General features: G+C 41.6%; 1 protein-coding gene across 1 annotated transcript in view; it reads left to right on the top strand.

Annotated features, from left to right (window-relative positions):
- The first annotated feature begins 2,836 nt into the window (after positions 1-2,836).
- LOC123771076 (apoptosis-resistant E3 ubiquitin protein ligase 1) overlaps positions 2,837-13,134 on the top strand; it is a 405,663-nt gene continuing 395,365 nt past the window's right edge. The window contains exons 1-2 of the mRNA XM_045763392.2: positions 2,837-2,964; positions 10,254-11,276. Of these exons, the coding sequence (XP_045619348.1) occupies positions 11,108-11,276 (169 nt within the window). The 5' untranslated portion in view covers positions 2,837-2,964; positions 10,254-11,107. The remainder of the gene's footprint in view (positions 2,965-10,253; positions 11,277-13,134) is intronic.

Raw genomic sequence — 13,134 nt, 5'->3', positions numbered from 1 at the left:
TAGACACAAATACAACAAAATTACTAAGGATGGTAACAGAGTCCATTTCATGTTGTCTCCATCTCATGTTGGCCTCCGAATGCATGATAGAGCTGATAAGTTAGCCAAAGAATCTCCCTTTAAAGGAGCCGTTGAGTGTATCCTTGGATTGTCAATGAACAATCTGAGAGCAGCCGTACACCGAGAACTTCAACAAGATCTTGTAGATCTGAGGCAAAGTGAAATTCAGATTCAGATTCAGATGTTTATTCAGGTAAGGTATATACATACAAGTGATGTTACATTAAAGGATTGATATATAGATAGAGCTAGTACATACAATGCCTAAAGCCACTATTACGCAATGCGTTTCGGGCAAGAAAAAACATTAATATCTAGAACTTAATACTAATTGAGCATAAAGAATAAAAGATGTTGAGAACAAATACAAATAAAGATAAAAAAAAAAGGGGGAACATGACTGAAAAAGCAGCACAAATACAATAGGTTGACAAACAGTGTTGATTAAAAAAAATAAAAAAAAAAAGAAAATAACAGAACATGGGTTGACAATAGAGGAGTGAGGTAGATTACAGGGAATTTATTAGGTAGTGTTTAGTTTTTATCTTAAACTGGTTGAGAGAGGTACAGTCTTTAACATGGTTGGGAAGGTCATTCCACATTCTGGGCCCCTTGATTTGCAGAGCATTTCTAGTTTGATTAAGACGTACTCTAGGAATATCAAAACTGTATTTATTTCTGGTGTGGTGCTCATGGGTTCTGTTACAACCTTCTATGAAGCTTTTAAGATCAGGATTGGCATTATAGTTTAGCGTTTTAAATATGTATAATACACATGAGAGAATGTGCAGTGACTTAATATCTAACATATTAAGAGATTTGAGTAGGGGTACCGAGTGATGTCTGGGGCCAGAGTTGGATATTGTTCTAATAGCGGCTTTGTGTTGGGTAATTAGAGGACGTAAGTGATTTTGGGTAGTAGAACCCCAAGCACAAATACCATAGTTGAGATAAGGATAGATAAGGGAGTAATAGAGAGTCACCAGAGCAGGGCGTGGTACATAATATCTGATCTTAGAAAGAATGCCCACAGTTTTTGAAACTTTTTTTGATATATTTAGAATGTGTCCCTGGAAATTCAGCTTGTGGTCAATGAGAATGTCAAGGAATTTGCCATCTAATTTGTTACAAATTTGGGTATTGTTTATTTTGAGATTTATAAGACTAGAGGATTTATTGCCAAACAGAATATAGAAGGTTTTGTCAATGTTAAGGGTGAGTTTGTTGGCAGTTAGCCAAAGATGGACTTTATTTAGCTCAGTATTTACTGTGGCATTTAGAGCAAGAGGGTCAGGACTGGAGTAAATGAAGGTTGTGTCGTCAGCAAATAGAATTGGTTTGAGGTGTTGGGAGGCATTTGGAAGGTCATTAATGTAGATGAGAAAGAGGAGAGGGCCAAGTATGCTGCCCTGAGGAACACCAATGTTGATGGGTAGGGTGGGAGAAATTGTATTATTCACAGAAACATATTGGAGCCTGTCAGTAAGGTAGGACTCGAGGTATTGTAGGGAGTGTCCTCTGACTCCATAATGATGTAGTTTAAGAAGAAGGTTTTGGTGGTTGACAGTATCAAAAGCTTTACGCAGGTCCACAAATAACCCAACAGGGAGCTCCTTTTTATCAAGAGCTGTATGAATCGAGTTAAGCATACTAATAAGTGCATCGTTAGTGCTTTTTTTGGGTCTGAAGCCATATTGGCAAGGGCTAAGTATATTGAGTTTGGCTAGATATGAGTAAAGCTGCTTGTATATAAGTTTTTCAAAAATTTTTGACAAGTTTGGCAGGATTGATATATAAATTGACACCAGTAATTCCATCTATCATCATACTATCATGCAAGAGGAGCCACACATCTATGGATCATCCAATAAAATCAGCAGACTTCTAGATGTTACTACTGCTCGGCTTAGACTTGGTTACAAGTATCTCTGGGAATTCACATTATCTGCTGATGTAGACCTAACCAAATGTAAACTGTGTCAACAAAATTATTCGCACACCCTCCGTCACTATGTGATGGAGTGCGAAAAGATACGTGAATTTAGAGACAATTCTATAACCAATGTTCCAGCGATGTGTAAATATTTCATTCAAAATGATCTGCTACCAGAAATTTTAGCCAAATATCCCCAGTTTGGTAACTGTAGGTAGTAACTGAGTGATTGTAACCTATCCACCGCTGCCCATTGGATGGGGGGCGGTGTGCATTACAAACATATAAATTGTGACACTAACTCTCCACATATGTCAGTTGCTTATTAATTTAGAACCTGTACTTGAGGTCGATCTCGAACCCATTGTTGATGTGACGACTTATATTGAATTTTGTAACTAGCTCATCAAGATTGTAACTTGCTAAATGAATTGTGGGGTTCAGTCCCTGAGCCCATTATGTGCCTCTGTAACCCTTTCCACTACCGCCCACGGGATGGGTATGGGGTGCATAATAAAGGAACTAAACTAACTAACTAAAGTGATGATTGTCATAGATACTAGATAAGAGGTTAAGGTCTGGGTCTATAATAGTTTGCATAAGAGGACTGTTTTACAGAAAAAAACAAAAAAGGCAATTATAAAAGAACTAGATATGAAAAAATTAATGAAAATGAAATTAATTAATTAAAAAATTTAATTAATGAAAAAAAAATATGAAAATAATTATAATATTCTTATATTTTATTATATTCATATATTCCCCACTCTTTAGTTAGTTTAATTAATTTATTATTGCTCAAATAGTTGGTCACCGTGATAAATGTTTATATAGAGAGGTCCCATCCAGTCCGTGGCCAGACCCGGCGAGGCTGAGAGAGAGAGAAAATGGTCAGTGTTGACACCTCAGGCGCCGGGAGCTGGGGCCATTGATTGTCCCAACTTGAGATTGCCTTTTTATGCATTTAAAAGGTTTGCCGCTCAGTTATTTTTATATTCCTGTACATATGAGAGTGTTTTCTTGTAAGGTGACATGATCAGACACTCTCTTGTTAGACGTTAAGATGTTACAGGTCGAAATGGGGCGGGGTGGTGGTGGTGTGACCCTCTGCTAAATTTACCTGAATTTACCTGAGGGCCACTAACGCTAGTGGCCTCGACGAGGACAGGAAGCCGGCGGCTTGTCGAAAGTCCCTCCCCCCCCCTTCATTTGTCCTGATGAATTGAACCAACACTTCCATAGGTGTGATAAAATGGCCAGGCTTAGGTTGTGTACTTATGGGGTGGAATTAAAGTTTCGGGCCGTTTCTCTCCTAATTTTTGCCCTAAAGAGGCTTAACACTTGACCATGGTATAATTGCTATAGTGGGAGAGTGTGGTGTGTGTGTGTGTGGTGTCATGGGGTCCCCATTGTCACGGACACGAAGTTTGTTAGTCTTATTTTACTGGTGTAGTATTTGAGCATAGTTTGCCCGAAATGTTTTTTGTAATAGTGGCTTCATTAGTATGTGTAACTCCTCTCCCTATAATTCTACATTACATTTATGCTGTTTGTACTCATATTCATTTGAATTATTATTATTAGTAGTAGTAGTACAGTGGAACTACGAGTGACGAGCGACTCCAGTTACGAGTATTTTGAGTAACGAGGAAACTACTCGCAGAAAATTTGTCTCGACTGACGAGCTTTCGCTCGATAACGAGCATTCCCACTGGTTCTCGGACACCTCCGACGACAGTGTTGTTGTTTCGCAAAACGAGTTTTCCACATGACGAGCTCAGTGACGGAACGGATTACATTCATTAATCGAGGCGCCACTGTAGTATAGTTCTCCCATCTTGGCACCTTATTGAAAGTTACTTATCAAGGTTGCTCTGGGTGACTACTCGCCTTCTCCAAGATGCAACCCACAACAGTCAAGAAACTCAGGTACTTATAGTATTTACTACTAGGCTAACAAAGGCATTGTCTGTAAATAACATGCTCAAAATTCTTATGTTTGAGAATTGATCTCTGGTACAATCTGATGTGAGCTGCCTGTGTCAAGCATGAGGTTACAGGCCTCATCAACGGGTATGATTAAATCATACACAAGACGATTAAAAAAAACTCATTTTCTCTGTTAAAACCTGTCTACATTATTAGATTTGGCTGCCTTATTTTGTTAGGCTCAGGTGTCTACAGGTTAGGTAGATTTTAACATTTGTTGGTGAACCTTAATGTGTACAGTGTAACATATCCTCATTATTTATTTATACAGTACTGTATGTACAAGAGTTCTTACATTCTTGAACAGCCACTTGCGCACACATAACATTTTGGGCAAGTCCTTAATCCTAATTTTCCCTGGAATACGTCCTGCCAAGTCGTTTAACAACCAGGCACCCATGCACTGCTGGCTGAACAGAGGCTACAGTTAAGGACTGGTGCCCAGTCAATCCTTCCCCGCCAGGATACAAATCCAATGCATAAGCACTCGCGAAGCACCGAGTGAGTGTCTTACCAGTATCTTATTAGGAAGGGGCCAAAAATGTCCTTAATTTTGAAACCTTAGTCATGAAATAGATTGAAGAAAGGGAACTATCAGGAGGAAGCACTAAACTTATGACTCTATAGCCCTTTGGAAGGGGTCAGGATATGGATATGGGATGAGACTGGTGGGGGGGGGGGAGTTAGGAATCGTGCCAAACCACTTGGATGGTTGGGAATTGAACGCCGACCTGCATGAAGCGAGACCGTTGCTCTACCGTCCAGTCCAAGTGGTTGGGCACCATTCCTTTCCCCGTCCTATCCCAAATCCTTATCCTGACCCCTTCCAGTTGCTATATAGTCGTAATGACTTGGCACTTCTTCCTGATACAGTAGTTCCTTTCCTTTAGTCTATTGTTCTATGGTTGAAAGATAGTTCCTATCCTTCAATCCCTTTTTTCACTCAATAGATTGAGTGAAAGAGGGAATGTCAGTGTTTTAGAAGTTTTGTACAGTAGTATAAAAATAATGCAGAGCCTCGTCATCTTTTATGTTTTAAGTCTTTATCTTAATATTGTAAAGTAATGCAGTGCTCCACTGGCCTATGTCCAACATATTTTTTTTTTATTTAATGAAAAGTACATACTGTACATACAACATGACTTACAAGCAGAATGGTGGATTTCTAATAGAGCAAGTATATACTATGCTTAAATTATGTTGAATTAAAGACACTAATATGCAGTGTTTCGGGCAAGATGTGGAAAATAAACTTAAAAAGTAAGACTTAAAACTAATTGAAATCAAAAGCAACAATTGAACTGAAGTAGAAAAAATGAATGGCATTAATTACATGTTGAATGGAACAGCAGAAATTGCAACAGAATAGCAGATAGTAATTTTAACTAAATAAACAAATGGAATACAATTCTCCAAGTTTATACCTGGCAGATATAAGCAGTTTTACAAGTTAGTCATTAATAATTAGGATTACCCATTTTGGTTAGAGCACATGCATCGTAACAGGGCAATGTTAAAGAGATCATGATAATGGCCACTAATATAAACTACAACAATTGCTTGGAAATAACACTTCCCTGGTACGATGAGTTTCTTGGTTGGTTGGAAATGCTAATATCCCTGTGTCAAGATATCGGAAAATGTGACTATGATTGGCAATTAAGAGATAAAAACTTGCAAGTGTCTTCTCTGCCAAGCGCTCAGGTTGCGTGCTTCCAGTCTAATGGTGTCGCATTCCCTCTTCAGCTGAGAACGCTTCCTCATCTTTGTTCAAAACTCGTCATTTTTGACGTGGGGAGGGAGATGCTTGATTTACTGTATATTTAGATAAATTAACTATTAATAAGTACTTTTCTGTGAAGAGCCCCTTTGGAATCCCAGAGCTATACAGGTCTGATGTGTATATATTAGGCCGTGGCAACAGTCTAGTTAAAACTAGACAACAAACAAACAATTACAAGTTTGTTGACTACAAACTGTTTGTTTGTAGTCAACAAACTACAGCTAGTTAAATATTTGCAAACTGAAAACCGAACGAGCAGGCAGAACTCCCCAATTAGAAAACAAGCAAACAAGCATGATGTTGCCACAGCCGCCGTGCCACTGTCTGTGCAGCTCCCCCCTCCTGTACTGGCTACCCAACCCCAGTTCTGAGGCTGTTATGTTGGGTGGAAGTCGATCAACTCTGGCTCCAATCCTTGAGCAGTGTTGTGCCTTGTGATGGTGTGCTGCAGTGTGGTGGTGTGCGAGCCAGGTGTAATTTAAGAAGTACTGAGCATGTGCCTAGGGTCACCTTCCCTAGGTGCCCTGTAAGTACTTCCCTTGCAATTTGGGGCTACCTTCCCACAAACTGTTCGGGGTCAGCTGGGTTTTTTCCTACCATTGTTTGGCCTTGGGTAGGAGGTAGTATCGTTGCTGGCTGGGGAGCAAGGTACTGTGTAGCTGTCTAATATACGCATAGCGGCTGGTTCTGTTCTCTTGGGAACATTGTGCTTTTGTGGGGTGCTTCTTTTTCGTTGCTGTGGCTGTGGTCCCAACTTCGACTGTTTTTGGGTGGCACCCCGGGTCATTCGTTTGAGCAGCTGTGCAGGAATCCAAACTTCACCGTGCTGGTCCAACCGTTGGGTCGGATCTGGCTTCGACGGCTGTTCTGGTTCTTTCGGGGACATCCCTTCCGCCACTCTCGCAATCGCTGAGTTCGGACCCCGGGAGCCTTGCGTTGGCTGCTGTGTTGCCGGATTCCTCTTCGGGTTTTTCGAGGTTCAGTGCCGTGGCGCCTACCCGAGCCCTCACTTGATGTACACACAGAAATCTCAATAGCGTGATGCATCAAATGAACAAATTCATAAGGGCTGTGACGAGGGTTCAAACCTACATCCGAGAGGATCCCAGATACTGCCTTAATCGACTGAGCTTCGACATGGAAAAGAATTGCAACTGGGAAATCATCCTGATTTACCAATGGATCCTGCAATCTCTTCGAGAGACAAACCAGGGTTTTACACAATTCCCCCATGCACCTGAGCTATGTCAATAGGCTGTTCTACATCTTCGCCCTTACTTCATTACACACAGAAATCACAATAGCGTGATGCATTAAATGAACAAATCCACAAGGGCCAGGACGAGAGTTCGAACCTACGTCTGAGAGGATCCCAGACGCTGCCTTAATTGACTGAGCTACAACATGGGAAAGAATTGCAACTGGGAAATCGTCCTGATTTACCAACCCTGGTTTGTCTGAGAGACTGCAGGATCCGTTGGTAAATCAGGACGATTTCCCATTTGCAATTATTTTACCATGTCATAGCTCAGTCGATTAAGGCAGCGTCTGGGAGAGAGAGAGATATTGATTGATTGATTGATTGATTGATTATACACATAGTGGATTTTGCATACGTGGCAACATCCCATTCTCTCTGGAATGCTATCAAATCCGTTCTCTTTGAGGAGTTAGTAATGTTAGTGATATTAATATGTACGTGACATAACCATTCTAACTTGATATCTCATGGGTTAGTAGATAAAGTGTCAACAGTTTATTCAATCCTCCCTGGCCAGGATACAAACCTAGGCCAAAACGCTCACAAAGTTCAGGGTGAGTGTGTTACCATTGCCTCACTGGGGTTTCTATTTTTCTGGTATAAATATATCGGTGTCTGGGACAATAAGCTTCTTAATTTTATTTAGGTGTCCCATGCAGCAGGCAAGGCTGTCCACACATTCACCCATCCAGATAACAGACCAACAATGCTTAATTGACTGACAAAAAAGTGCAGCTCCCCATAGACCTGTATCCAAATAGCACATTCCCACATTGGTTTGCATGTAATATATGTATAGTCTTTAGATTAGAGTTCATTACTCAGCTTGAAATTGGCTTTATTGCTTTGCAGTTCCATTTCTTGATTCTGGGTAATTTGAAGTGAATTCTTTTTTTCTGGATTAGTACCACTGGGAGTTAGTTCCTTTATCTCATCCTTCCAGTTTTGCATGCTTTTTATGTGATGTCTAAGATGGACACCTAATGGGCCAAGACCTTCCCTTGGCATTCATATGGCTGATTCAACCCTGATTTGTGGCCTTGTCAAGGCTCCACCTTTGCCAAAAGTGTGGCAGAATGTTCTATCTGTATTTTGTTGGTGACACTCTACCAATTGTGTATGGAGTTTGAGACCATTGTGCCACTGTCAGTGTGAGAGAGAGGCAGATGTATCCACTGAACCAATGAGGCTGTCTTCGAGGTGATAGTCTGCGGTTGCTTGGAGAGCTTTCCATCAGTTTCTGGCCCATCATCTAGTCGTCATCGTCATCGTCTTGTCAAGGGGATGGTGTTGTCTTTCATGATAGGGTTGTTTGGCCCTGATTGATTGTTGTGAACTACCATCACCTTTTTGTTATTCAGCTCTGTGTGTACCCCATCTCTTGATGGCATTTTTGCCTAGCCAGGAAAATGTCACTACAAATTTGACATATTTTAAAGAAAATGTCTTGGGAGCAGAAAAAACAAAAAAGATTATAAATACAGTACAATTTTGTAATTCAATAAAATAGTTGCTTGCTTCAGCATGTCAGCTTTCCTTCCATCCTCACCCCAGACTCTTCTGTGTAATTCAAGCTACTGTACCAGTATTTGAAAGAATTAATTAATTTTTCTAAATACACCAAGTGAAATAGCCTGTCATAGACCAAAATAGAACAAGCTTATGTTTCAGAAGTGATATTTGTATACTAAGCATTATTTGTCTTGATGCAGTTTCTTCATGAAAATGCTAAATAATGAATATGTATAATAAAGCGGATCAGTGTACGTCAGGGTAACGTACATCTCTACAAGAGAAATATAGAGTTGTGTCATAATGTGGCAGGTGCAGGTGTCTCTTGGCACAGACTTGGTGTGTCAAATATAGCTAGTATGGGAGCCCCTGTTAATTCACAGATTCACAGTGAATTCAGCATTCATGCTTTGCAAGGGTTTCTGCCACAATAATTTTCCGGTAACTAATCAAAATTTAAATTTTTCCTGAGAGAGATGGTAAGAATGCTTATTATTTTGTCATAATTGATGTTACTTAAACAATTTTTTTATTTTTTTTATTTATGGTATTCAATTTTTCATTTAAGGTCAGAATTGTATGATAGTGTTACACATTACAATGTTTGTTTCAGATATACAGTACAGTACTGTACATATATATTAGCACAATAGGATAACCATAAATATTTTTCATTTATTATGCACCCCGTACCCATTCTGTGGGAGGTAGTGGAAAGGGTTACAGAGGCAAACCTAACAGCCAAGGGAACTTCTAGGGAGGATAGTGAGAACAATCAAAACTAAAACTGCTATACCAATTATAGACTTGAAAACTCTGGTGGTATCACATATGAAATGCAGATATCCTTTATTACCTATGTATAATTAGTTAAGTAGTTAAAACTAATGAGATTACTGTACTTCAAAGTGCTGTACAGTACTACTCAAATTACACTTCCTAGCATGGAGTTGAGAGATCTAGTCAAATGCCTGAAACACTGCGTATTAGTGGCTTTAGGCATAGTATATTCTAGCTCTTTCTAGTAATCTAACATTCTGTTTGTAACTCATTTTGTTTATCTACTTTTACCTGAATAAACATTATTATTACTATTGGGTTGAGAGAGATGATGGGAACTGAAATATAAATGCAATGAAAAAGTAAAACCGAATGTGAATAACAGTGTGTCATGACTATTCAACCTTCTACCAACATTTATGGTATGCAAAATATTGCTTGAATAACAACGGAAGCTTTTAAGAGGGAACTTGGCATGTTCTTGTTGAAGTTACTAGATCAGTCTGATTCTGATGACTATGTGGGCTTGTAAGCAATAAAGACAAATTCATTACATGAACCTGTAATCATTATAACATCTGTATTCATTATACCACTTCATATCCCGAAGTGACTGCCCAAAACGCTGTGCATATTGGTGGCTTTAGGCATTGTATGTACTAGCTCTTTCTAGAAATCCAACATTATGGTTTGTAACTCATCTTGTATGTATGCACTTTTATCTGAATAAATATTTGATTTGATATCATTGGATTTAATATCTTGAGGTATGCCACATCTCATGCCACATGCTGGATCAGGTACCAGCAAAAATAATAAGTATGGAATTGTTGGATTGTTTTAAGCGTTGGTTAGACATACGTAAGAGTTTGAATATGAATAGGAGCCGCCGCGTATGGGCAGTTTCATTTATTCTTATGTTCTTAATATTTCAGAATGCAGACAAAATGGGGATAGGAGGCAGAAGAGCCATTTCTCCTCCATTGGACATGCCAGTCTTCCAAAGACACGCTCCAGTGTAGCAGCCATTATGAAACACACTTTGGGATCACATTAAAATGATGTTATTCAACAAGTTGAATGTACTCTACCGACTGTTCATAATGGCCCGTGACTGGTGTTTGGGTTGGAAAGAATTGTGACTGTTATACTTTGTCATTTGTTAAGATGTACATTATAAACAGTTATGTTTTCTTTGTGATTAAGGACCATTGTTACATAAATAACTAGCTCAAAGTGCAGTTGTCAAGTTAATGCTCAAAATGTTGTGCAGTTATTTTGAAATTGTTGTGTGATGTACTTACCATTAAAAATTTGTTACTTATTACTGTATTGACTAATCTTTAAGTTCAAAAGTGAACACTCAGCAGGTCTGAATACAGTGAATAATCAAAAAGTTTTAATAAATGGTGAACAATCAGTAGGTGTGAATAAATAGTGAACACTGTAGGTGTGAATAAATAGTGAACAATCAGCAGGTCTGAATAGTGAACAATCAACAAGTCTGAATAGTGAACAATCAACAAGTCTGAATAGTGAACAATCAGCAGGTGTGGATAAATAGTGAACAATCTGTGAATCAATAGTGAACAATCAGAAGGTGTGAATATATAGTGAACAATCAGCAGGTGTAAATAAATAGTGAACAATCAGCAGGCGTGAATCAAAATTGAACAATCAGCAGGTCTGAATATATGAGATTACTCTTATTTACATAGTGATAAAGGAAGTGGCATTTACAAATTTGAATTCATAAGTGTTTAGCCATCTACTATAAGATATTAGCAAGATGGTTGAATTGACCAATGTCTGCTTTCTTGTGGTAACTGGAATTGCTTTGGTAACTCGAGTTATTATTCCAACTGTAAAAGGACCTATGTCCCGGCTGCAGCCTGAACTAGCAGCCTGGTTGCAAGAACAAGCCCTTGAAAAACATGCAGGGCTCTTTGTTGATTCAGGTACTGTACTGTGTTTTAATAGCTATTTGTTTCATGTAGTTTTCTGTCAGCTATTACATAATTTTTCTTGGGGGGAGCCCCGTCGGCTCCCCGGAGCTGTACCAGGCTGATATGCTAATGTCAGACTGGCATCAGTCATGTGTATGGAGTTCTAGGGCCTACCGGGGACCACGGCCAGAACCTGGCCCCCTCAGAGAGGCATTGGCCTATAGAAACCCCCATGTGGTTGGAAGCATTCTATGACTGCCATCGACCGGGTCAAGCATCCAGAAAGGTAAGCATTCCAAAACAAACCCCTATTCTGGTTAAAATTGCTACCAAAAGCCAAACTAGCGGATAGAACCCCCCAACAGAAAACAAGCAAACTAGTATGACGTCACACGTCACTGCGCTGCTGTCTGCGCAGCTCCCCCCTCCCTGGGAGGGGGAAGGGGGAGCCCCAGACCTCTCACGCCGGCTATCCACCGATCAGTTCTTTGGCTGATGCATGGGCACTGGTCGTGTGCTCCGGCTCCATTAGTTGTTTCAGCACTGTACCTAGAGTGTGGTGTCTGTCTACTAGGTGGTGCGTGAGCCAGGAGTGAGTCTCCAGTACTCGGGCTGCATGCGCCTAGGGTTGGTTACCTTCCCTAGGTGCCCTGTAAGTACTGCCCTTGGGGCTTGGGGCCACCTTCCACAAGTTCCTTGGGTTTTTCCCCTGCTAGGCCGTTTACTGCTTGGTTTTCAGCCGCCCTTTGTGTGCTCGGGTGTTCTGTCTCCCTTGTTCACCTTAGGGTAAGGGGCAGTTTTGCACTGGCGAGGCGCAGGGTGCTGCGCAGCTTGTTTTCACCTATATGGCAGCCGAGTCTGTTCCGCCTGGGTACGCTGTCCTCTTGCAAGGTTTCTTTTTATTTTTGTTTATCTGTCTGGTGGGAGGGGGTCTGCCTTCGTTCTTGCCCCCTGTGTCCCTTGTGTTCTGAGTATTATTCTGGTGGTTCCCCTGCTAGGTCCCCGTGAGTGTACACGTCCCGGGGGTTCAGTTCTTAGAAGGTTGTTTGGTAATTTTGGGCGCCGGTTAGCAGTACCCTGCCTAGGATTACCTGAGCGCGAGTCCTATTATAGTAAACGCTCGGGACCCTGGGAAACCCCTGGGGGCGCGCGGGTCCAATGGATCTGATCCCGGAGTCCCCCCTCGCTTCCAGCGGGTTTGAGGGTTGCTCTCACCCCTTGCCTCAGGGTGACTCGCTGTTTTCCCTCCGTCTGCTGCCTGTAGGGTCGGTGACACCTTCGACCCAGAGTCCTGCGAGTTTTGTTGTTCGTTGTGGCCTGATTACCCAGTTGTATGCTGACTATGCATGCAGCAGGGGCGTTGCACGTTGAGCTTTGGTGGTGGCAACGCTCTAGTTTGTTTGCTCCCCGGGAGCTCCGGGGCTGCCTCGTTTGGGTTGGTGTTGGGACTTGGGGGTGTTGGTTGCTTCGGTTCCTTCCACGCCCCCTTGTCTTTCCCCTGGATCCCCCCTTCCTACTTCCATCTGGTTCTTACCGTCTGTGGGTTTGGGGCGGGGTTCGATGGTTTTGAGACTCGGGCGGTCTCGGGGACTTCCCCTTCCTGGGTAGTGACAGGGGCATTCGAGCCTGTCCCTCCAGCCGTGTTGTAAGAGTCTACCAGTGGGCTCCCTTCCTTAGTATTTTCGCGGCTGCCCCGGTTTTCTGGTGCGGCAGGGGCTTTGGGGGGACGGCTCGGCCCCGGGCCCTGTCGTGTGGGTTCCTGGGGCTGACTTGGGGGGCCTAAGGCCCCGTGGGACCCTGCGGTTTTTTTTTCTACCCTCTAGGCGGGGCTTGCGGTTACGCAGAGTGGGGTTTTTCCTCCCCCCTCGCC

Source organism: Procambarus clarkii, chromosome 14 (genome assembly GCF_040958095.1).
Source record: "Procambarus clarkii isolate CNS0578487 chromosome 14, FALCON_Pclarkii_2.0, whole genome shotgun sequence".
Taxonomy (NCBI): domain Eukaryota; kingdom Metazoa; phylum Arthropoda; class Malacostraca; order Decapoda; family Cambaridae; genus Procambarus; species Procambarus clarkii.
This window is presented reverse-complemented; position numbering and strand designations above follow the sequence as displayed.